At 42.7% G+C, this 25,457-nt stretch overlaps 1 protein-coding gene across 1 annotated transcript in view; it reads left to right on the top strand.

The window, feature by feature from the left end:
- Positions 1-24,520, top strand: part of ASIC5 (acid sensing ion channel subunit family member 5) — a 64,831-nt gene extending 40,311 nt beyond the window's left edge. The window contains exons 10-11 of the mRNA XM_029603798.1: positions 3,054-3,145; positions 24,199-24,520. Of these exons, the coding sequence (XP_029459658.1) occupies positions 3,054-3,145; positions 24,199-24,368 (262 nt within the window). The 3' untranslated portion in view covers positions 24,369-24,520. The remainder of the gene's footprint in view (positions 1-3,053; positions 3,146-24,198) is intronic.
- Positions 24,521-25,457: the final 937 nt, after the last annotated feature.

The raw sequence follows: 25,457 nt of genomic DNA, 5'->3' as shown, positions 1-25,457 counted from the left end.
TCTTGGAGAATACATCTCTAAAAGAGGAAAGACCCAGAAGGGAGGTTGTAGTGGTTAGGCAAGGCATGGGAGACACGACCTCCAAGCACTTCCCATGGCAGGAGTTGCCCCAGTGGGACAGTTGCAATGTGCTCCAATCGAATTGTGGTGTGTGCAGTTGTAACCATGGCAGTCCAAGCACCACAGGGTGTATAGACTTATCTAAAACCAAGAAGGAAATGGTCTCCGTGAGCAATGACCCGGTGCGAAGTTGGATGGGGACCGTGGAGAAGGTAATTTCGCCTGGTAATGGCTCGCCATGGATAGAAGATAGTAGCAATGGCGTAGGTGTCCAGACAGTGGGGATTTGTAGGTGTTCCACGAATTGTTTAAGTATAAAGTTTCCACCGGCCCCGGAGTCTACTAGTGCTAGGGTGTGAAATTCCAGGGAGTCCGAGTTAATAGAGACAGGCAGTGTTAACAGAGGAGATGGCGCTGTTAGGCCTAGGAGGAGTCCTCCCGCAGATCCTAGGCCTGGGAGTTTCCCGGACAGAGTGGACTGGAGGGTACCGCATGACCCAGTTGACCACAATACATGCAAACACCTGATCTTTGCCAACAACGCCTCTCCTTAGCGGATAGATGATTGTGACCCATTTGCATTGGTTCCTTTTCCTCGGTGCTGGGTGTAGGAGGTCGATAAGGGAGTTGAAGGCCTCAGGGAGATCTCGTGCTGCTAATTCATCCTTGATGCGGGAGCTTAGACCTTCTAGGAATATGGCACGCAGGCAGCCCAGGCCCAGTGTAATTCTGAGGAAAGAGTCCTAAACTCGATGACATACTCGGTCAGCGACCTGGCACCTTGTTGCAGATGGAGGAGTGCAGATCTGGCGATGGTTTTGCGACCAGGGTCATCAAATACTGAGCGGAATAGGGCGAGGAAGCCCGGGAAGTCGTTGAGGATCGGGTCCATTCGATCCCAAAGGGGTGATGCCCAGGCCAAGGCTTTTCCGTCCAGAAGGGATTAGATGTACGTAGTTTTGGAAACTACATCAGGGAAATATGCAGGTTGTAAGGAGAAGTGCATGCTGCACTGATTCAAAAAGCACCTACACAACAAGGGGTCACCTGCAAAATGAGGAGGTGCTGGCAAGGGCACTGGAGGCCGGAACGGTGACACATGTGAAGCAGGTCTTGGCTTGGCAGAGTCCAGCCAATTACTCACTTGATTTATGGCGTTATCCAAAGTCTCTAATACCTTTTGCTGCTCTGTAATTCGCTGGGCCAGGCCAGGGATGGCCTGAATCACCGAGACCTGGGCCGGGTCCATGGACTTGGCAATCTGTTAGGATTTATAGGTATGTGGGCTCTGGGCCAAGGTGAGAGATGGTACCCCCACAGGGAGGAGCCCTGTGAGCCTCACCGTCAGGAGGCGAGGTCTCAGCAGACGTCTGACACAGCTGTGGAATAGAGTCTTTATTAGAGGGATAGAAAGGCACTGCCCGAGAAGCGGGGAGTGCAGAAGAAAGACACAGAGTCTGGTGATGGGGTATACCCAGAGGGAATACCTCAGTAGTGGAGGTCCGGTAATGGTCCACAGAGCGGGATTCACCGATGAGGTTTCTCTGTAGCGATGACTCGGTAGTGGCCCGCAGCACGGGGCACACCAGTGACGGTTTCCTACTGGAGATGGTACAGCAGAGGTCCACAGTGCGAGGTACGCTGAAGAGGTTTCCTACTAGAGATGGTACAGTAGTGGCCTGCAGCGCGGGGTACATTGGAGAGGATTCCAGACTAGAGATGGTACAGTAGTGGTCCGTAGAGTCAAGGTACTCACAGTAAAGTGTGTTCCAGCGGAAGCCCCAGGAACGGGGATAGGCAGCAGTCCAAGGCAAGAAGGCCCTCCGAGGAGCGGATAGCCAGAGACGAGGAAGGGCCCCCAAGGAGCGGGTATCCAAAGTGTCTCATGCCAATGTGCAGGAACTAGAACGGGAAGTCCATAGTGAGTGAAGCAGATTCAGCAATGAGGGAACTTGTTGCCAAGTTGTCAGTAGTCAGGGCCAGCTGGCTTAAGTATTGTGGAGTGAAGATGTCATCTGGAGGGGACACCCCCAAGGTTCCTGCCATGATTTGCTTAATACTGGCCCGTGCGCGCGCATGCCTAAGTGATCCCAAAGGCAAGAAGGTGGTCAGCAACGCCCACACCATCCTGGGGACGCCAGGCAGGTCGGCGGTAGCTGGCGGAGGCCGCCACCTTCCCCAACGGTGTCAATGCAGTAAAGAAAGAGGTGAGCATTAGAGGTTGCAGCCATCTGCGACCGACGGGCATAACTTTTAGAAATATAATAAAAATAATTTTGATTAAATAACTCTATGTTTAAATAAAACAATTAATTGGACTTTTTTGAATGAATTGTAAATATTTTTGTCCATTGAATAACAATAGTAGGATATTGATAACGATATTATTTTACGGTCGAGTATTTACATAGTACAAATGTCCACAATATGCACTGTTATACCCAGCAGTTTAACCAAGGTTTTTGATGGTGCACTGGGAACATCAAAAGCGTGAATTACTGGCAGCTGCATTGGTCCTGGAGAAAAGTGGATCCTTTGAAAGTTGCAATAACTTTTATGGGACCAACATAAAAATTATCCAAGGATGATGATGTGACTGAGCTTTCAAGACCACAAGGGACCTGTGTGGTCTTCAAAGATTACATAAAACATTCTTTGGATAGTTCTTGTGTTGGCTCAATAAAATGTATTATGGCCGGAAGAGAATTCAGAGTACCAAGCTAAAGACAACTTTTGTGCTTTTGGCTAATATGAAAGAATACAGTAACACACACACATCCACATGTGCGCACAGTATTTAACAGTAGTGAACAATTGAAGTCTTGCCCCAGAAAATAACTATTCTACATTTTGCTAAAAAGAGACATTTTTTTTTATCACTGATGCACTGTAAATTGAGGTGATTTATAAAGATACTCTATGCAATAATTTGCTTAATATTCTTCTCATGGATTACCATGCCTATTTGTCATTTATGTCATTTTTCACTATAGGAAAAATTTTGTCTACATTGATATTAAATACCATGACCTGAATTACAAGATGACACAGCAGCAGAAGGCATTGTCATCAACGGAACTGCTAGGCAAGTAAAAGAATGATAGGATAATATGTTGTTGGTGCTGTCACTTACTGTAGAAGGATGTCACCATGCACATTTTTAATACAAGAACTATGAGAGAAGAAAAGAGAAGCGAACAGTCCTGATAATGAAATGTGCACTTGGATTCTCTTATATAATAAGTTACTGCCAACAGTACATATTATCAAGCGCCTTTAAACTTCACATTTATTAAAAAAATTTAAACATTTACATACATTTTTAAGGAGCATGCCATGGTTAAAGTTTTATCTATGTCCCATGGTGGAGTGATCCAGCTACCGTTTCATTTCATATGACAAAACATGCATCATGTAGTTTAATTGTATTAGCTGTATGATCTCTGGTACTTCCAAATATCAAATAATTCTGAAGGGTTTGCATTGTCCCTGCAAACTTTTTTTTTTCTGTTTTTTACAGATTGCTGTAATAATGAATGAATGTGAAATGAGAGTGTAATATCTTATATGGTTGTAGGGTATACGCCAGCAAGAAATGCTGTAATGCCAGATTGAAGAATTGGGCAGAAATCCCACAACGTTACTTGCACATCTCTTTGCAGACACATTATTTAATCAATAATTTAATAATATTTTAATCAATATTTGCAGACAATATTTTCACCTTAACAAAACTTGCACCAATGGAAACACACAAGCTAAAGGATCTATGTATACCTGCATTCAGCACATTAACATGTGTTAAAGTGAACATGGCCCAGAGCAGGGCTACAAAAATGGAACATAGTCTACAACAAAAGTCTTAGCAACAGATGGTGTCATTCAGTGTAAATCAGCGAGGGGTGCCCAGGATCTTTTTGGTGCCAGGTAGGACTAGCTGACAGTGTTCTTCTGGAGGCAGGGGGAAGGCGGGAGCAAGGAGATCAGAGTTCCAGTGATCAGGGCTTGAAGGGGATGCGGCTCCTGTGATGGCAGTGCGAGGGGGCTTGTAGCTTGGAGTGGAGGCAGGTCATCACAACTCTTGGCACAGCGATAGTGCCTAGATGTAGGCCAGGTTTCCTTGCACCTAATTTTAGACATTTTAAATTAGTCACCTAGTACTAAAAATCAGTGCTAGGTGCCTAACTTCAGTGATGATTTTCTGCCAGGTCTTGCCAGGTTATCAAACTGGAAGCTTATTGAAATTGCTTCCTTTTCCCGGTTGGGAAAATGTGGAAGGTGATGAATGACCCAGTGCCTTTTGTATTTATTTTAGAAAATTATTACTACCTAACTTCCTTCTCTTGCCCTGATTTTGTCCCTTGTCACATCCTCTTTTTATGCACCTAAATTTAGTCGCCTAGTGAAAAATAGGCACCTAAATTTTGGCACAACCCATTTTTCAAAGGTCCAATTTAGGCATCTAACTATGCAATATTGACACACATTAAATGGGTGTTCAAGACCGAGCGCCCGCTCTCTTAACGCACGCCGATCCACCTCTCCTGGGTGCACAATTTAATATTTAAATGGGCTGCCGCAGTAGAAAGGAGGCGCTGGGGAAAATTTTTCATCCCTAGTGCCTCCTTGGCATCGGGCGCTCAGGAGAGGTGGCTGTCAGCGGGTTAGGAAAATGGATGCTTTTGAGACTGGAAGATTGGGCAACAAATGGCAGATGAAATTAAATGTGGACAAATGCAAGGTGATGCGTAGGGTGAAAAATAACTCTTGCTGTAGTTTCACAATGTTAGGTTCCACATTCAAATTGTCAGCTCAGTGTGCTGTGGAGGTCAAAAAAGAAAACATAATTTTAAGAATTATTAGGAAGGGAATGGCGAATAAAATTGTGGATGTCATAATGCCTCTGCATCACTCCAAAGTGAGACCGCACCTTGAATACTGTGTGCAGTTCTGGTCGCCGCATCTCAAAAAAAAAGATATAGTTGCACTGGAGAAAGTACAGAGAAGTGCGACCAAAATGATAAAAGGGATGGAATAGCTCCCCTATGAGGAAAGGCTAAAGAAGTTAGGGCTATTCAGCTTGAAGAAGAGATGGCTAAGAGGGATATTGTAGAGGTCTACAGAATCATGAAAGGACTTGAATGGGTAAATGTGAACCAATTATTTACTCTTTCAGATACAAGGACTAGGGGACACTCCATGAAGTTAGCAAGTAGCTCATTTAAAACAAATTGGAGAAAATTCTTTTTTACTCACTGAATAATTAAGCTCTGGAATTCATTGCCAGAGGATGTGCTTAAGGAAGTTAGTGTAGCTGGGTTTAAAAAGGTTTGGAATAAGTTCCTAGAGCAGAAGTCCATAAACTGCTGTTTATCAATGACCGATTATTAGTAGCTTGGGATATATTCATTTAATGTTTGTGTACTTGCCTTGTACTTGTGACTTGGTTGGCAACTGTTGGCCACAGGATACTAGGCTTGATGTACCCTTGGTTTGACCCATAATGGCATATCATATCTTCTTATGTTCTTATGAAATGCAACAACATCATGCTAATCCAGGTCCATGCACACAACGTGCCCTGTCTGAGCATCTCTTTGCATGAAATGAAGATCAAATCAGCTCTTTCCCAGACTCGCTACTCTAGGATCCTGCTGGGTGCAGGTGTGCATTTCCTACTACCTACAGTGGCAGTGAAACTCCAAAGGGAAGTTAAGGGTGAAATCAGAAAATATTTACTACCAGCACTATTTATCACTTTGAAAGCACTACTAGACATCGAAGCATAAGAGACATACATATAAGAGACAGTCACTGCTTCATGGAGCTTTCAATCTAGTCAAGACAAACAAACATGACAAATGAGTCTATGGGAACTGTATTTATTGTAGAGAAGTGGTTAGGATTTAAATGCAGTCTCACAAAAGGTGAGATTTTAGACTGGATTTGAATATAGCTAGAGAGGGAGCATGATCAATTGATTAAGGAAGTCTCTTCCAGCATACAATGCAGCCAGGTGGTAAGCGCAGTGTTGGGAGTTGGCGATGAAGGAAAAGGGCACAGATAAGAGCAACTTGCCAAGAGAATGAAGTTCACATGAAAGAGTGTAAGGAGAGAGAAGAGAAGATAGCTAATGAGGAGCTGCAGAGTGAGTGCATGCATAGACCAGTAAGAAAAGCTTCAATTGTATTCAGAAGCAGATGGTGAGCCAATGTAGTAAACAGAGAAGAGGGGTTGCATGGTCATAGTGATGCTGAAGGAAGATAAGTCATACATCTGAATTTCAAACAGATTGCAGAATAGAAAGACAGTTCAGTGGAAGATCTGCAAAGAGCAAATTGCTAAAGTCTATTTCTTTAAGGAAAACATGGTGGATGTATGGAAGAACCTTTCATGGAAGATGGTGGAGGCAAAAATTGCAACGGAATTCAGAAATGCATGGAATAAGTCAGAAGTTGGCAACCTGTGGCTCCTGAGACACATGCAGCTGTTTTCATCCCTTCCTGCAGTTCCAGACGTAGCAGGGGCTCAGGGAAATGGCATCAACAAAGGCCGTGTATGCTGCAGCAGAGATGGGCAGTTAAGCAGACTGCAGAAGCAGGAAGCGCCAGCTTGGCCTGCCTGAGGAGCGGAATCAGGGGTGGATTGACCTAACAGCGCTTTAGGCATGCCCCAGTGGGCCAGTCAGGAAGATCACATGCTTAATGTTGGTTGCTGCGTCCACATGCCTGCAGAGCCACTGTGATCAACTCTAGGTCCCACAATAGGACTTCACACAGAACCAAAGCCTCCCCTGTAGCTCTTCATTCACTTCTGCTTCCTCCATTTAACCCACGGCAGCAGTAGCAGTAATGGCGGCTCCATGGGTCTTTTGCCACTACTCTTTGTGGGCATCCCTTCCTCCCATTATCAACACAATCCTGCTGCCTTATCTCACACTCACCCTGCCTCTGCCGGCAGCCAGCAGACTTCCCACCACTGCCTCACTGCCAGCCCAACTCCTCACGCTGCTTTCAGCCTCTGGACTCCCCTTATGCTGAGCCACAGCAAAAAATTAAAAAAATAAATAGCAACAGGGCCTTCCAGCCTACCCCTTGTCACACTGAGGAACAACGCCTTGGGGAGCAGCAACAGACAGCCCACCCAGACCCTATTCTCCTGGGACTCTGCCTGGATCCCCTTGACTACCAATGTAAATAAAAACATGTTTTTAATTATTCAGAAGGGGAGAAGAGTGAGAGAGAGAACACAAGTCTGTGAGCATATGTGTGAGCAAGAGAGAGAGCTTGTGAGTCACTGAGCATATGTGGGTGTGAATAGGTGAGCATATGTGAGGGTGAGAGAGAGCATGTGAGTCAGGGGGCATGTGTGTGAGCATGTGGAAATGTGAGTCTGAACGTGTGTGTGTGTGAGTTTGAGTCAGTGAGAGCGTGACTGAGGGTGAGAGAGAATGTGAGTCAGTAAGCATATCTATGAATACAAGAGCGCGCATTAAGTCAGTGAGCAGATGTATGAGTCAGCAGGTCGGTGTCAGGCAGTGTTTGAGTGAGAGTATGTGTGGGATTAAACGTGTGTTAGAGCATGTGTGTATATGAGATAGAGACAGGAGAATGATTGTGCATATCCTCCACCCCCGACTATTCCATAACAATCTCAGGGTGACTGGAATCAAAAGTTCCTGGGTATATAAATAATGATAGATAAATTTGATGTGTTTGCTCTTTTAAAATATTTTATTGGTGTTTGGGAAATTTTTTAAAATGTTTTTGCTTTTAAATTATGGATGTTCTAATCCTCAGCAGTTTTGAAATATTTATTCTTTTAGTATGATTTTACTATTATGATGGAAGTTTTATATTTTTTGATATTATCACAGTAATAAATATAATATACAAGTTTTTGTAAGTGACATTTTACCTCAGAAGACTGTGCTTTTAATGTTCTTTTTTAATTCTAAATGCATAACTTCTAATTGTATGTGGAAAAAGTGAGGCTGCAGGGTTCACTTATGGTGCTTAATACCCTTGCAGCACCTCTGGATTCACGTGAGAAAGCAGGATTCCATGTGGAGCTTTAGGTTAGTGGTTCTCCTGAATCTTGGCCAGGGCTTCATTTTTTTATTTTTTTGTTAAGGCCTGTAGAAATAGGTGGGAATGGAAGGAGGGAAATTGAAGAAAGAGAGAGAAACCTTTGTAGATGGGGTGATTGAAAAGGAAGAAAGAGCAAAAGACTATTGGGAATGGGAAGAGATAGAGAGAGATACTGCTAGAGATGAGCAGATTTAAAAGAGAGAGGAAAAGACTTTTGGGAATGGGAAGATTGAGAGAGATTGGCGGGGATAAGGGAATTGAAAAGGGAGAAGAAGGTGTTCCTGGTGGTGGCTTGAAGGCACACTCTTCCCTTGTGCTCCCTAGGGCCCATTTCATCTCACCACTGACCTTTTTTTATGCCTTGTAACTGGGTGTAACCGGGTGCGTACATTTTTTTTCATTCCCACGGCCTTGTTTGGATGCATTGGCGAGTCATGAGAACCGTGCAGGACCCGAGTGGCTCAGCAGCGGGGATGACAAGATGGCGGCAGAAGGCCCGAATACTGAGGGCCTTTCCGAAACGACAATTAAAGAGCTGACCCGTGCCGTTTCTGCCGCCCTTGCAGACCAGCTGCAGTGGATTCAATCTTCGGTGGAACATATCCTTTCTTAAGTATAAGTTATATCAATGGGATAGTAAGTCTGGCAAATTGTTGGCCAAACTGGTGACGTCAACAGTTGTCCTAAAGGACTAATCTCCCTTATTCAGCCGAAGCATTGAATTTCTCTACTACTTCCTCTATTTCCGATGCTTTTGTTTGGTTTTATAAATTGCTTTATACAGCAGGGTCTGGGAATGAACGGGAATATCACTCTTTTTTTAGGGGGATGCAACTACCGTAGCTGAGTGAACAGGCGCGGGGTATTCTCAAATGCCTATAAAGGAGGCTGAGATCCATAGTGCCATTCGTAAGCTGAATCTTTGACGATATAGGGCCAGATGGCCTTGGGTCAGAATTTTATAAAATTCTGGGTGACCTCACCCTTATCCCTTTGAGGGATTTGTTTCAGGCTGCCTGAGACCGGGGTGCATTTGAGAAAGGTCACAATCTTGCCACTATAATATTACTCCCTAAACCTGAAAAAGACACTACCCTTGTCTCATTGTTCAGACCTACCTCCCTTCTTAATCAAGATATTAAGCTCCTCGCAGCTATACTAGCACAACGTATCAATGCTGTCATTCAGGAGGTAGTTGCCTCAGATCAAAATGGGTTTATCAAGGGGAGTCTTTCCATCTCTAATCTATTAAAATCATTGCTGGCTGCCCTTTTTCCAGATGCCGCTGACATCCGTAGCCTCTTTGTTAGCCTTGATGCTGAAAAGACGTTTGACTGAGTGGAATGGCCGTACATGTGTTGGGTTTTAGAGGGCTTTAAATTTGGGGCCTCCATTTTGTCCTGAGTCAAACTGCTGTATAATCAGCTCCTGGTGCAGCTTTTGGTAAATGGGACTCTCTCCAAGACTTTTGTTCTGGGTAGGGGTATGAGACAGGGGTGCCCCTTGTCCCCTTTTTATTCGTTCTTGCCCTAGTGTTGCGACCGTCGCAGCTCGATGTCCTCACTCCGCCCTCTTTACCTCTGTGGCGACTCCCTCCGGGTCTGATGGACGGCTGGCTGCTGCGGCGTCCCCATGCCATCTCTCTCCGGTGTTCCCGGACTGGCTCGACGTTGCAGATCTGCCATGTTGCCTGAAGACCTAGGGCGCTCGCACGCTCTGATTGAAGTACCAGCAAGAGCGCAAACCTCAGGGGCGTTCCCCTGAGATAACGTCATCTGCTTCCAATATTTAAAGGTCTCTATTTCACTATCTAACTGAGTTAGCAAGGAAGGGGATTGCTTCGGCTACACCTCTCAAGCTACTCTGCCTCCTCGGACTTACCAGAGGTACCCACTTCTTGGGGCCTCGCTCTTTTTCTTTACTTTCAGATTAAAGATAGGAACCGGTACTCGCTCCTCGAGGGCCCATGTTCCTGAACACTCTGAAGATTCTCTACTGCTTGGAAGCTATCGCTGCTACAAACAATTGTGAGTTACCATCGCTCTCTCAGAGCTTTCCCTGGAACCAGGTACTCGCTCCTCGAGGGCCTAAACCTTTCCAGCACCTGAGCTTCCTTGAGACCTTTTGTGAGTTTTGTCATCTAGTTCTGTTCATGAACTCTGCCTACTCTGCCTACTCACTTTCTACAGTTTCTCAACAGCTCAGCCATCCTGGATCGCTGTTCCAGTACCTGAGGGACTACAGCCCTGCCGGGCATATCAGCTCACTACTGCCACTTCTGGTGGTTTCAAAACCCTGTTTAATAAAAGAACTAATGTGTGTCTGTCTCCATTCTCAAGCCAAGCCAGTGGTCCCTCTTAGGATATTCTCCTGGGGGCGTGGTCATCTGCCACCGGCCCAGGGATCCACCCACAACTATATCAGATTCGTTATAGATTGCTACTCCTTAGCAAGACGATATCTGAGACACTACAAAATTGCTACTCCTCACGGAGAATACATCAGATTGCTGACTCCTCCTTCTTTAGGAGCCAATAAGAACAGATTGCTACTCCGCAGTCTAACTAACAGCAGATGTATTACAGATTGCTAACTCCCAGCTCTAACACAGAGCTTTCCTAACAGATTGCCAACTCCTGTCTGATTGCTCCACCCATCAGACAGCAGACTTATTACAGAATTATACCTAGAGCCGTTAGCCATTAAATTGCAGGCTCTCCACTCTTTTTCCGGCATCAGGCTCAATCAGAAATGGGTCAAATTGAGTCTCTTTGCAGATATTTGGGCAGATGAATGCTTGGAGGATGTCATTGCCACTATCAATCAATTTGGGTCCTTCTCTGGTTTCTCAATCAATTATGGGAAATCTGTAGTGTTTCCTTTATCCCCCTCTTTGCAAACAAAACTGGGTTGGGCCCTTTCTGTTATCCTTGGCTAACTCCTCCTTTCGTTACTTGTGGATCCATGTTGTGAGAATTGTTGAGGAACTCTGTGTCTTAAACATAGACTCAGCCCTACGCAACATAAAGGATTTGCTACAGAATTGGAAAGCACTTCCTCTTTCCATTTTGGGTCATTGTGCCTTGATCAAGATGGCTATCCTTCCCAGACTTTTATATCCTTTACAAATGCTGCCGATATGGCTTAAACCATCGACCTTATGAACTTTTTGGTCCATAGAAGGGTCATTAATTTGGCACAACAGGCCCGCTCGAGTAAGCGATGATTTACTTAGGCTGTCACATGAATGGGGTAGGGTTTCTCTCTCCTACCTATGTATTTATAATGTAGCATATCTACTCTGCTTTATACAATAGTGGGTATCCCACTGACCAAAATTTGATCTGGAGGGCCTGATGGCTGATAGGACTTTACCCTATTCTCCAATTAACTTGATTCATCTCAGCTCCAGTAGATTGCGTTCTTTGAAGGTTTCAGAGTTCTGGCTTACTGCTCTGCATAAGGCCTGGAGATAGTGGAGGAGGCTGATGGGCCGGAGCACAACTGTCTCACCGTTCTTGCAACTTGTAGGCAATTTAGATTTTCTTCCAGGCTTGGAACCCTCTATATTTTTGGACTGGGCATGTAAGGGGATTCATTGTCTGGCTCACTTGGCGGATTCAGAATCTGCTTCTCTTTACTCATTTCATTTGAGCTTTTACGTGAGGAGTAGGAGATTCCAAAGCAACACTTCTTTGCATATCTTCAGGCCCGACATTATTGCCTCGCTATCAGCAAAAATGATCTCTCACTCGTCTCTCTCACAGATTCTGAAGAAAGATTCTTGAAGACCTCGCCTAGGTTTAATAAAATTGCTGTCTGGGGGAAACAGCTCCTTTCCAACTTACCTGCCCCACACCTGACACGTCTTGCCGCAAAGTGGAGCATGAATTTGGATTTTGAGTTTGCACCGTAATTATTGGCATGCACTTTTAAGCTGATCTATAAGCACTACTTTGCGACTTCCATGAGGAAAATTCAGTTTAAGCTATTACACAGAATGTATATTACCAGAGCTTGGGATGTTTTGATGAAATTGTGGGACTCTGACATTTGTCTAAAGTGTAAGGCAGCCCAGGAGATCTTTGTCATATGTTTACTGGATTTTGGCATCATGTCACTGCATATCTGGACAAATTGCTGGGATGTCATATTTCTTGGCCCGGGAATCCTTTTATCTATGTCTTTGGGACAAGCGGGATCTCATTCCACAGGGAGGTAGGACATTTCTTGCGGTAGCTATCCTTCTGGCAAAGAAGGTTATATTGGCTAATTGGAAGTTGGACGAGGCACCTTCTTTTGCACAGTGGAAAGCACTGATGTCTCTCACTGCATGATTGGAATCTTTTAGGAGGAGAGATCTGGCATCCCACAAGGTGCTTCGAGCCTTAAAAGGTTATTTTCTCAGGTGGCATAAAGTGCTTCAAGATCACATACAGTGTTCATAATGTTTAGCTATTTATACTGCTATTTATACATACTGGTATGTGCTGTTCTCAATAGATGTGCACTGTTGGGATAAGAAGGAGTGAGAGAGAGACTGTTGGGGATGGAGGAATTTAGAGAGAGTAAATATTGGGGATAGGGCAACTGAGAGTGAGAAAGAGAGACTGTTGGGATGGGGCAATTGAAAGTAAGAGAGAGACTGTTGGGGTTGGGGGAATGGAGAGAGAGACTTTTCGGGATGCAGAATCAGAGAGAGCGAGTCACTGAGGATGGGGGAACTGAGAGAGAAAGAGTCTACTGGGGATAAAGGAATTGAGAGAGAGAAACCACTGGGAATAGGAGGATTGCAAGAAGAACTGAGAGAATACTGGGGATGGGAGAGTAAGAGAAAGCGATTGTCTGCTGGGCATGAGTGGGGAGGAGAGAGGAAGGCAATTTTAATGAATGTACAGATTTGTGACAGAGTTGTGTCTCTTAAAAGATTTTGGAGAAAGAAAAACCTACAAAATGACTCTTTTCTTTTAAAAGGTCAGAGACCCTTGGGATAAGTACAGAGAACCTTAGTTGCAAACACATGAGGAGAAGTCAGAGATCAATTGAGGTCTATGGAATTATACAAAGAAGTAAATTGGATAGATTAAATGGGCTTTACAATCCTTATCTGCTATAATGTTATGTTTATGGCAGAGAAGGCTGTTATTCCAGGAAGAAGGAGGGCAACAATGTCAAGAGCTATGATGTTACAAAAAGTGGAGCCAAGAGTTTGCACTCCAAATATTAAATATCAAACACCAAAAGAGATGCAAAAAGAATTGAAAGGTCAAAACTTAATGACTGTGTATAGAAAACAACATTTCTTTAATTCAAAGCGGCAACTTCATTGCTCAAATATCAAACCATTAGCAGTTCTCTTTAGGGTCCCCCTATGATGTTACCATCTCCTGCCACAGAGCCGGAGCTGGTCACTTATGTTTCTGGCAGTAGCTTGGGGTGATGCCTCCTGATGTGAGAAATCAGGGAGCATCATCAATAGATACATACATACCCTTTTATTCCATTGAATAATAATGTCACACTTTTTGCAGTAAACACTAGAGAAGGTTGAGGCCTGTTTGGGTCTTACTAAAAATTATATCAAAGCCATGTCCTAACTCAAGAATGTTCATAGTATAGTTCTGTATACCTTTAGTTTGTGTGCATGTGAAATATGCCAGTAGGGGATTGTAGAAAAAATTCTGGAGGAAATACAGAGTTCTTTCCAGGATAGGTTAGAGAGGAGCTAGAGAAACTTGTCTAAGGAGTGTAAGGTTAAAACAATCTGAAGTCTTAACTCATTAAGGAAAGGAACTTTGACTCTCTTACTTGCTGAATGAAAGAGAAAGTCCTCTATAAAAATGAGATTCCCAGCACCTAGGAACTTTGGGAACCTATTCACTTAAAACAGATATCTACAGATATCTAGGATCTTCCAGATGGTTATGTTGTACTGGTAATGAGATGACAATCCAAGAGTGTATTATGATGGCCAGATAACGATCAACATCTTGAATTATTTGATCAGGGTGGAGTAATATTGAAATTGCTCAATGCATGCAAATTAAATTTGTATAACTATTTAAAATTTGAAGTTGATGTAACTCCAACCGGAGCTATATAAAATGTAACCAATTAATGATGAAGGAAAGTCCAAACACATTCTCTGACAGACTATGGCATTCTTGAAAAGAATGGTTGAGCAGTTGCTGAGGGGAACTGTACTTCCATTGACCTTTCTGCTGGACAGGGAGACTTAAGAACCTAAGAAATTGCCATGCTGGGTCAGACCAAGGGTCCATCAAGCCCAGAATCCTGTTTCCAACAGAAGCCAAACCAGGCCACAAGAACCTGGCAATTACCCAAACACCAAGAAGATCCCATGCTACTGATGCAATTAATAGCAATGGCCATTCCCCAAGTAAACCCGATTAATAGCAGTCAATGAACTTCTCCTCCAAGAACTTATCCAAACCTTTTTTGAACCCAGCTACACTAATCACATCCTCTAGCAACAAATTCCAGAGCTTAATTGTGCATTGAGTGAAAAAGAATTTTCTCCGATTAGTCTTAAATGTGCTACTTGCAAACTTCATGGAATGCCCCCTAGTCCTCCTATTATCTGAAAGTGTAAATAACCGATTCACATCTATTCATTCAAAACCTCTCATGATTTTAAAGACCTCTAGCATATCCCCCCTCAGCCGTCTCTTCTCCAAGCTGAACAGCTCTAACCTCTTCATCCTTTCCTCATAGGGGAGCTATTCATTTTGGTTGTCCTTCTCTGTACCTTCTCCATCGCAACTATATATTTTTTGAGATGCGGCGACCAAAGTTCTACACAGTACTCAAGGTGCGGTCTCTCCATGGAGTGATACAAAGGCATTATGATATTTTCCATTTTATTAAACATTCCCTTTCTAATAATTCCTAACATTCTATTTGCTTTTTTGACTGCTGCTGAGCTGACGATTTTAAAGTATTATCCACTATGATGTCTAGATCTTTTTCCTGGGTGGTAGCTCCTAATATGGAACCTAACATTGTGTAACTACAGCAAAGGTTATTTTTCCCTATATGCAACACCTTGCACTTGTCCACATTAAATTTCATCTGCCATTTGAATGCCCAATCTTCCAGTCTTGCAAGGTCCTCCTGTAATGTATCACAATCCGCTTGTGATTTAACTACTCTGAAAAATTTTGTATCGTCCGCAAATTTGATAACTTCACTCATCGTATTCCTTTCCAGATCATTTATATATATTGAAAAGCAACGGTCCAAGTACAGATCCCTGAGGCACTCCACTGTTTACCCTTTTCCACTGAGAAAATTGACCATTTAATCCTACTCTGTTTCCTGTCTTTTAACCAGTTTGTATTCCATGAAAGGATATCGCTTCCTATCCCATGACTTTTTAGTTTTCTTAGAAGCCTCTTATGAGGGACTTTGTCAAATGTCTTCAAAAATTCAAATATACTACATCTACCGGTTCACCTTTATCCACATATTTATTAACCCCTTCAAAAAAATAAAACAGATTTGTTAGGCAAGACTTCCCTTGGGTAAATCCATGTTGACTATGTTCTATTAAACCATGTTTTTCTATATGCTCTACGATTTTGATCTTTAGAATAGTTTCCATTATTTTTCCCAACTCTGAAGTCAGGCTCACCGGTCTATAGTTACCCGGATCACCCCTGGAGTCCTATTTAAATATTGGGGTTACATTGGCCACCCTCCAGTCTTCAGGCACAATGGATGATTTTAATGATAGGTTACAAATTTTAACTAATAGATCAGAAATGTCATTTTTTAGTTCCTTCAGTACCCTAGGATGCATACCATCTGGTCCAGGTGATTTGCTACTCTTTAGTTTGTCAATCTGGCCTACTACATCTTCCAGGTTCACAGTGATTTAGTTCAGTTCGTCTGACTCATCACCCTTGAAAACCATCTCTGGAACTGGTATCTCCCCAACATCCTCATTATTAAACACGGAAGTAACCTGTAAGGGAGTCGGTTGGACAGCTAGATGATTGAGGGATTAAAGGGGCACTTAGGGAAGATAAGGCCATCACAGAAAGACTAAATTAATTCTTTGCTTCGATGTTTACTAATGAGGATGTTGGGGAGATACCAGTTCTGGAGACGAATATCAAGGGTAATGATTCAGATTAACTGAACCAAATCATAGTGATCCTGGAAAATGTAGTAGGCCAGATTGACAAACTAAAGAGTAGCAAATCACCTGGACCAGATGGTATACACTCCAGGATTCTGAAGGAACTCAAAAATGAAATTTCACAAGTAAAAATTTGTAACCTATCATGAAAATTGTCCATTATACCTGAAGACTGTAGGGTGGCCAATGTAACCCCAATATTTAAAAAGGACTCCAGGGGTGATCCGGGTAACTAACTTTTAGCCATATAAAGGCAGCAGCCTTTGAACGAAGCCGTATAAGTCCTGCTTACCTGGCTAAATAGCGCTGAATGTGCTTTGCATATCTAGGCCATATTATCTTTTAAACATTACAAGCAGAAAGCACTCGCTCACCATGACTTAATTGCTAACAATGGTTCTAATTCTCTGTAGTTTCCTTACAATATTCTCCATTTCCAATAATCGATTAGACAAGAGCAAGGCTTCTAAATAAATTATTCCTCCTTCAACCTACATTGGGGAAAAGAGGTACATCCAACGATCTGAGGCAAGTCTCTGATGCTCTACAGAGGTTCAATACACAAGCTTTCACACTACAACTTCCCCAACAGTGCTTCCATGGAAGGAATAAATTATCAGATTTCCTTTTCTTAGGCTATCACACTTGATCCTTTTAAGCTTCAAAACAGTTACACTAACATTTATTATCTGGAGGTATTATTCTCTTATAACATCAGCTACGTTAGCATCTTCACAGAAACAACCCACAGTCTGTAGCTTAATAATACCTGTTCAGCTTTTCCCATTCCTGTCACCTAATAAAAGGAGTGTTCTTTATCTGTGCTGTCCACTCTCTTTAACTTAATTAATTCTCTGATTTTTATGACACAATAAGGTAGCTTTTAAACACAGCACAACCTTTCTTGCCTTTTGGAGTTCTCAGCATTGCCCAGCTCAGTTTAAACTGCACTTTCACTTTGTTCATTTAGAAACATAGAATCATAGAAATGACGGCAGAAGAAGACCAAACGGCCCATCAAGTCTGCCCAGCAGACTTTTTTCCCTTTTTCTCTCTCCCACCTGTTACTATTGGCTTCCAGTACCCTCCAGCCCTAATTCCCCTCCACCCTACCACCAATTTAGAGAGCAGCTCCATATCTGCATCCAAGTGACATCCAGCTCAATTAGGGGTAGCAACCGCTGTAACAAGCAGGCCACCCCCTTGCCCCATACTCTTACCCACCCCTGTTTTTATTTTTTTTGTTTGTTTATTTATTTATTTATTTTGAGATAGCAGCCCTCCATCCTTCCGCTCCGTGAAGGTGGAACACCAACTACTGGCCACTGGCATCCCGCTCCGTGAATGCCTCTGTGGCTACTGCCGCTCCGTGCAGTGTTTGAATGCCGCTGTGGCTACTGCCGCTCCGTGCAGTGTTTTGCTGCCTCCACTTTATTCACGCCCTCTAGACTTGATGGATCCACAGTGTTTATCCCACACCCCTTTGAAGTCGTTCACAGTTTTAGACTTCGCCACTTCCTCCGGAAGGGCATCCACCACCCTTTCCGTGAAGAAATACTTCCTGACATTGGTTCTTAGTCTTCCTCCCTGGAGCCTCAGCTCGTGACCTCTGGTTCTGCTGATTTTTTTCTTACAGAAAAGGTTTGTCGTTGTCTTTGGATCATTAAAGTTTTTCAAGTATCTGAAAGTCTGAATCATATCACCCATGCTCCTCCTTTCCTCCAGGGAGTACATATTTAGATTCTTCAATCTCTCCTCGTATGTCATCCTATGAAGACCCTCCACCTTCCTGGTCGCCCTTCTCTGTACAGCTTCCATCTTGTCCTTGTCTTTTTGTAGATACGGTCTCCAGAACTGAACACAGTACTCCAGGTGAGGCCTCACCAAGGACCTGTACAAGGGATAATCACTTCCCTTTTCTTACTCGATATTCCTCTCTCTATGCATCCCAGCATTCTTCTGGCTTTTGCTATCGCCTTGTCGCATTGTTTCGCAGACTTCATATCATTAGACACTATCACCCCAAGGTCTCTCTCCTGCTCCGTGCACATCAGCCTTTCCCCCCCCCCCATCGAATTTGCACATCAGCCTTTCCTCCCCCCCCATCGAATTTGCAATACAATTACACACGGTCTATACTGAATTCATTTATCTGTCCCACACTCAGTGCAAAAAAACTCTGATTCAGTCATAACATTTCCATTAATAGCAATCAAAAGGGACTTAGCTTAGATGCAGGCAATATCCATAAATCAAGCTCTGGCTCATCCTTATCAACTACAGAGGATTCCTCCATACTGGGGCTGGGGTGATGGTGGCTGTGGCGGCTGCGGCTGCTGCTGCTGCTGTTCCTTTCTGCCCAATGTTCCCTCCTCTTTCTGGCAGTAGAACTCCCTCTATTATAGGGCCTAACAGCCTATAGCAGCCAAACTGCTGCTTCATCATGCTTCAGCTAATTGTTGTTGACCTGCCAGATGCTAGTTCTCTGGAATTCTGGGCAATGTGGTCCCACTGGCAGCCATCTTAGCTTTTATTTTAGCCTGCCTTTCACCCAGTAGTCCTTTGCAGGGACTAACCAAGATTGTAGCAAATCTGTGACAGGTATCCTAGATGTATATAATGTTCCTTTCCCCATAAAGGTCCTAGAGAACTCCCGATCTTCCAGCCTGGCCGTGTCTCCAAATGTTCTTCACTCCTCTTCAAACAGATGTCTGTAGACCTTCCTAGAGGAAAGGCCTTTCACTAGAAACAGTTTTTAAAGCTTCAAGCTCTGAGTAAGGAAGAGTGTGGTAAAAAAATTATTTCTTCCCAAACTCAGGTAAAAAAAGAAGGAAAAAAATTCTCTCTTCACCTTGATGGTCAATGCAGCACCGTCTTGGATGAGGCAAAGAGGTACAGCTACCTCCTGGCCTCCCTGGGCAGGGGAACAACCTTTTAGAAAGGCACCGGTCTTCACCAGAAAAAAGACTCAAAACTCAGAAAAAGGAGCAAAACTCTTCCTTCTCAATTTCCCTTCCAGCCCTAAACAAGGAGCAGGCAAGGCAAGCTGAACTGGGAGATCACACCAGTTCCCTCCTGACTCTCAGAACAAAATCTCCAGGTTGCTACACTCTCCTCTGTCCTAATCACCCCATATACACCAGGAGCTCTCCATTCTAGCATGCCTCTGGGGAGTTGCTGTTTCGAATGGTTCGCCCCTCTACTGCTAACTAACCCAAGGACTGGACCTAGGGTCACCTAGTGGAGATCCAAGGGGTCACTATAATCATATAATGACATATATTCTAACTCAGCAATCTTACTGTTCAGACTTCTGGCTTCTCATACAGACATTATAAAGTATGTTTATTTACTTGAATTTTCCTTTCTCTTTATATTCACAATCTGCTTTCTAGCAAATAATACAGGGAGTTTAGAGACATTCACATCTGAGTGCTCTTTGTCTATGTCTGTTCTGAGATTCTTTAGCCTTAAATACAACCTCTCTACTGGGATATTCTAACTTCCCTGTTTGCAAGTATCTTTGAAAGATACATCCTTCTGAACTATGAGCTTCTGAGCAAATGTCAGCTTTCCTGCATAGTCTATTTATTTTATTTATTTATTTATTAACTTTTATTTACCGACATTCGTGAAACACATCATGCCGGTTTACAAAAAACTCAAACGGGGGAAAGTTACAATATAACAATAAAACAATAAAACAGTAAAACAGATAAATAGATAATAAAACAAAAGCACAATAGAGCAATAATACAGGGGAGGGGAGTGGGAAGCGAGGATACCGGAAGGGTGGGAGAGGGGGAGCTAGAGGGGAGGGCAAGGCTGGACTGGAGGAGTGAAAAAAACATAAATAGATGCAACTATATACAGTTGACGATAAGTCTAGTGTATAAGCTGCTCTATCTCCCTTTTTAAATGTTAATGTAAGCAGCTGGTTCTACTCTAATTATTGTGGAGCCTATTCCAACTAAATAGGCTCCCCCTTCCCCAGAATGTTCCCCAGGTTCTACCAAATCTAAAACCATGTTCCCTGCACCATATTCTCATCCATGCTTTGAGATTCTGGAGCTCAATCTGGCTCTGGGCTCCTGTGCATGAAACAAGGAGCATTTCTGAGAATGCAACCCTGGAGGTCCTGGATTTCAGTTTCCTATCTAAGAGCCTAAATTTAGCCTCCAGAACCTCCCTCCTGCACCTTCCTATGTCATTGGTACCCACATGTACCAAGACAGTTGGCTTCTCCCAAGTACTATAAAATCTTATCTAGAGGTTTCTTCATAAAACTTAATCCACAGGTTCAACAGGAAAGTTCACAGAGAGGTAGCATACTGTACAGCAGTACAAGAAATTTGTTTAGCATAAAAGGGAAAAGTTAATATCTTGTCAAATTCAGTACAGTTCAATGCAACAGCAATGTGCCACTTACTTACTACCATTGTGATGAAACACCAAAGATAAGATATCCCACAGATTAGTTTTTCTTGTTATTTGTACCCATGATCCTCTCAGAGGCTCTTTGAGGAAACTAGACACAAACTCTATGAGTAAATTAATGAAACATCTCCCTCCATGGAGTACTTTGTATCCCAAGCAAGAGGCACAATCCTGCAGTACTCGCATGAGCTTCTTGAACATCTCTGAAATAGCAGACCATCCAAAACTCTTTATGCACACAGAAGACATGCTTCCACAATGAACAAGCTTGAGATAGATTTGCATACAATGGAGGCAGTGCAAACAAATATCCCTCATACATATTCATTGTGGATATCCTGAAAACCAGACTTGTTTGTGGCACTCCAGCCCTGGAGTTGCTTACCCCTGTATAGTTGCTTCATCTTATATACACATGTATGGGCAGAGGTGACATCATCAACTCTTAAGTTTACAATCTGCAATTTACTCTTTGCACGCTGGCACACAAAATAAAGTTAATGGCAAAACATTTAGGACAAAGTCACATGGAGTTTAAAAATGTTATATGTCCACGTGAAATGATTTCTCCTCTAAGACCTTTTTTCCCTACCTTCAACTTCTTCATTATGTACAGTCTTTACAGAAGTCTCATCTTGGTGAAGGGCTCATAGATCGGCTGGAGGACTTTTTTCAAGTTGATAGGTGTTGTCGGATAGGGATTTCTCGTCTTCGCAAATTGCTACTTAATTTAAATACTGAGCTTTTAGGGGTAGAATTACACGCTAGATGGAAGGCAGCGATACGTTCCTTGACTGACTTTTTCTTCCTTCGATCCATAAAGCACATACTTGAGTTGATGGAGGATGCAACTTTTCGGGAGATGCAATATACATTTTTGCACAGGGCATATTTACCTCCTTCTTGGCTGCATAGCGTGGATTACTTAACTCTGAGTAGTGTGGCAAGTGTCAGACATCCAGGAGCACTTTGGGTCATGGTTTGTGGGCTTGTCCAGTTATTCGAACCTTTTGGGATAAGATTCGAAGATATCTGTCCCTGTTGCTGGGTCAACCTATGGTCTTTGTCCCTGAAGGTGTCTCTTTGATATTTATTTATTTATTTAATTATTTATTTATTCATTCATTCATTTTTATATACCGTCATTCAGTTTAGCCATCACAACTGTTATAATCTCATCTTTTCAGATACAGGGGAGGGATAAGTGTTTATTAATCTGGAAGGAGTGTCTGATTGCGAAGAAGTCTATTCCTCTGCAATGGCATGAGCAAGACTGTCCGAGTTTCTAGCTATGGAGGAATAAACTGCATGCATTAATGCAAATGGAAAATCAGATTACTGCATGTTTATTCAAATGTAAATGTATCTTCCTCAGTATTTGGCACCCTTATTTGCAAAGATTGTCCATTAGGGCAAGAAGTGAGCTTATCAACTACCCCTGAATGTAAAGGTTCGGTTTTACAACAAGAGATTTTATCCTGCATTTTTCCTTTCCCTTGTTGGTTCAAACTTGGGAGGGGGGATGATTCTCTGGGATGTGAGATATATATATATATATATATATATATATATATATATATATATATATATATATAATTGTTTACCTGCATATATGACTGTATCTTGATTTAGTTGTGCATGCTTCAGAGTCATGTACGTCAAATGTGTGTGTTGTTTCTGTTTTTCAATAAACAGTCTTATATAAGAAGATTATACATGACTGAGACTGGGAATAGCAACAGTCTTTCTGTCATTTTGAAACAAGAGTAAATAACTGAATTCTAATGAAGATTTCCAGCCAATATTTATTTGATGGAATGTAAATAGGCTGCCTGTTCTGTTGGAAATGCTTGCAATTCATTAGTTCTGTTGTAAAGAGAAAGTCCTTGATAACATCAATCCATGACATATTACCTTATTTAAGAAGAACAAGAATTTGAGTCGTGTTCCTTCACTAGAGTGCCTTGAGGTGTACAGTTTTCCTCTATGGAAATGAATACCTCTGGCCAGAGGGGTTCTGGCTACAGAGGTCTGCATATTGCCATCTAGTGACAACTTAAATGAGTCCCATGCCAAGTCCTTCATGCAACATGAAGGCTTGAGACTACTTCCTCTTTCTCCATCACACTTTAGTATCGTCCTCCCACATCTCTTTTTCACCTCCTCCCTCTCTTCTTTTATTCCTTCACTCCCGTTCTCTGCCTTCCTCTGCTCTTTCTCACCCCTCACGTCCATCTACTCCTCCAACTCATCCACGCTCATTAGTTGCTGCTGATCACCGGTGCCATTAGCTGGGCTCAACCACTAGACCCAGCAGCTACGTTTAACTCAGCAACAGCATCAACTGCCAAAGATGTTTAAGGTAGTGAACCAGATGGAAATAGTGGTGTTTTCCTGGCGTGGCAAAGCTGTGCTGAATAAGGGGAAAGTCATCACAAGTGCCATAAACCCACAAGAACATACCCATTACACAAAAATAAAAACTAAATTTCACTCGGTCTTTCTCTCTTCCTCTGCTTCCTCTCCTCTAGTTCCTAATTAAACCCTGCTGTTACTTTCTGGAGACATGCTCTTTTATATTCTTTGTGATGAATCTGATGGCAATTTCTACCAAATGTTTTTTTGTCCCGTTGAAATTTGTCCATGATTTCTTTTCACTCTGATTTTGACTCTCTCTCTCTCTCTCTCTCTCTGTTTCTCTTTCTAACACCTTGTTCAAACTCCATATCATCTACTGCATTCCGCTTTTTCCATTTATTTCTGACTCTCTAAACTCCTTTTCTTCTTTCACCCTGCTTCTGTCTATCTGCTTTCTGCCTCTCCCTACAACTTCTGTTTCTTCTTTTTATGACGGTACTCTACCAACACTCTCATCACCTCCACAGTTCTTGCCAGGTTCATTAATCTGGTGTCCTACCTACTTCTCTCCTCCCCACCCCTCCTACTCTTCCTTTCCACCATCTAAAAAAGAAAACTAAAAACTAATTTTCTATCCTGCTCTATCTCCTTAAATGTGGCAGACCTGGTTCCTGTTACCTAAAGAGGAACGAGGAAGAAGACCCGATGCTAAAGAAAACCATGGCCTCCTCCTAGCACCATCTTCCCTCACCTTCTGAATGGGGCATGCTAAGACCAGCCATTCCCACTGTTCAGACAGCATCACAGACAGGAAAAGAACAGGAGGGTGAGGAGAATGGGACAGGAAGGGACACAGTATGGTAACTTTCAAATGAACTCTAGTTGCATTTTAATATCAATCCTTAAAGTAGACAGAAGTACAACGTGCACCAGTTCCCAGATTTATTCCCTCTTTTGTAATGTTGCAACTTTTTATTTTGTCCAGAAAAGTTTATTTTAACTGAAAGTGAACCTTTTGCATTTTCTCAAAACACATGCTCCCACCGCTTAGTGTTTACACAGCTCTCTTCTTACTTCATTCTGTTTCAGCTGATGTTGGTGGTCAACTTGGTTTGTTTTGTGGTGCCAGTGTCATTACAGTCATAGAAATTTTGGAATACTTTGTCACCACTTTCTATTGGATGTGCATCTTACTTCTTCTGAAAGCAGTAGAAGCCCCTCCGTTGACTCCTCCAGCTCAAAATCAGATAATCCAGTAGAAGAGAATACAGCAATACGAAAGAGGTGTCACACTTGAACTGCAGGCTGAACAGATCTTACACTCTGTCCGTCACAGAATTCTCAATATGTTACAATTTGTTGTTGTGCGTTCAATAAATATAAATGCCTTTTATAATTTGAGGTTTTGCAATGATGGAAGAACAAGAATTGAAAACATTAAAAAGATGTTCTGTAATTGTCTTTATAATTTTTTATTATGATCATTTGAACACAGCAGGGGTTTTGCCATATGCAATAAATAGCCTGGGTTTGGCAGTTATCTGGCAGGTTGCATTTCTAACTTCTTGCCACTAGAGGACGCCAGTGTTTGCTCAGCACTCATCCATTACAAACCAGGCCCGATTTGGGGGACTATGTACAAAACCCGTGCTACATTTAACACACACAATACACAAATTCACTATTCAAAGTGACCGTATTGCGCGTACCTTTTACCTACGGCCCTTGCACCTGTTTTCGAGGGGAAAATACACAAAGACGCTCGCTTTGAATAGTGTCGCTGGCGGTGCAAAGTTTGCGCACTTTCTTGGGTCTGCTTTTGGCGCAGGTGGACTTTTGCTGGAAAAGCGCCGAGTGTAGATTTGAAAAGGCACATGCATGCTTTCTCTCCACCTGCTTCAACATGCCTCCTCCCTGGTTAAGCTCAGGTGCAACGTGCAGACTTTTAGCCTCATCGAAGGAGGGAAATTTCAAAGAAGGACGATTTAACTGGGCGAAATGCTCCTTACCCACAGAAATCACTTTGGAAATGTGGTGCTATGTACTGTGGCTGCATCGCAAGCCCCCTTCAACATTTTTTCACAGCACTTGGGAGTGTGTGAAATGAATCCCTTAAAATAGCATGATAAGGGATTATTTATTACCATGTCATTTAAGTATTTATTTATTTTAGATTTTTATATTCCGCTTTTCGGCGCTTCAGAGCGGATCACATTCAGGTACTGCTAGGTATTTCCCTATCCCCACAAGGCTTACGATCTAATTTTGTACCTGAGGCAACAAAGGGTAAAGTGACTTGCCCAAGGTCACAAGGAGCCACACTTACATTTTATCTACATTTTTAGTGT

Source organism: Rhinatrema bivittatum, chromosome 1 (assembly GCF_901001135.1).
Source record: "Rhinatrema bivittatum chromosome 1, aRhiBiv1.1, whole genome shotgun sequence".
Taxonomy (NCBI): Eukaryota; Metazoa; Chordata; class Amphibia; order Gymnophiona; family Rhinatrematidae; genus Rhinatrema; species Rhinatrema bivittatum.
The sequence above is the reverse complement of the archived record's forward strand: the minus strand, read 5'-3'. Positions and strand labels throughout refer to the sequence as shown.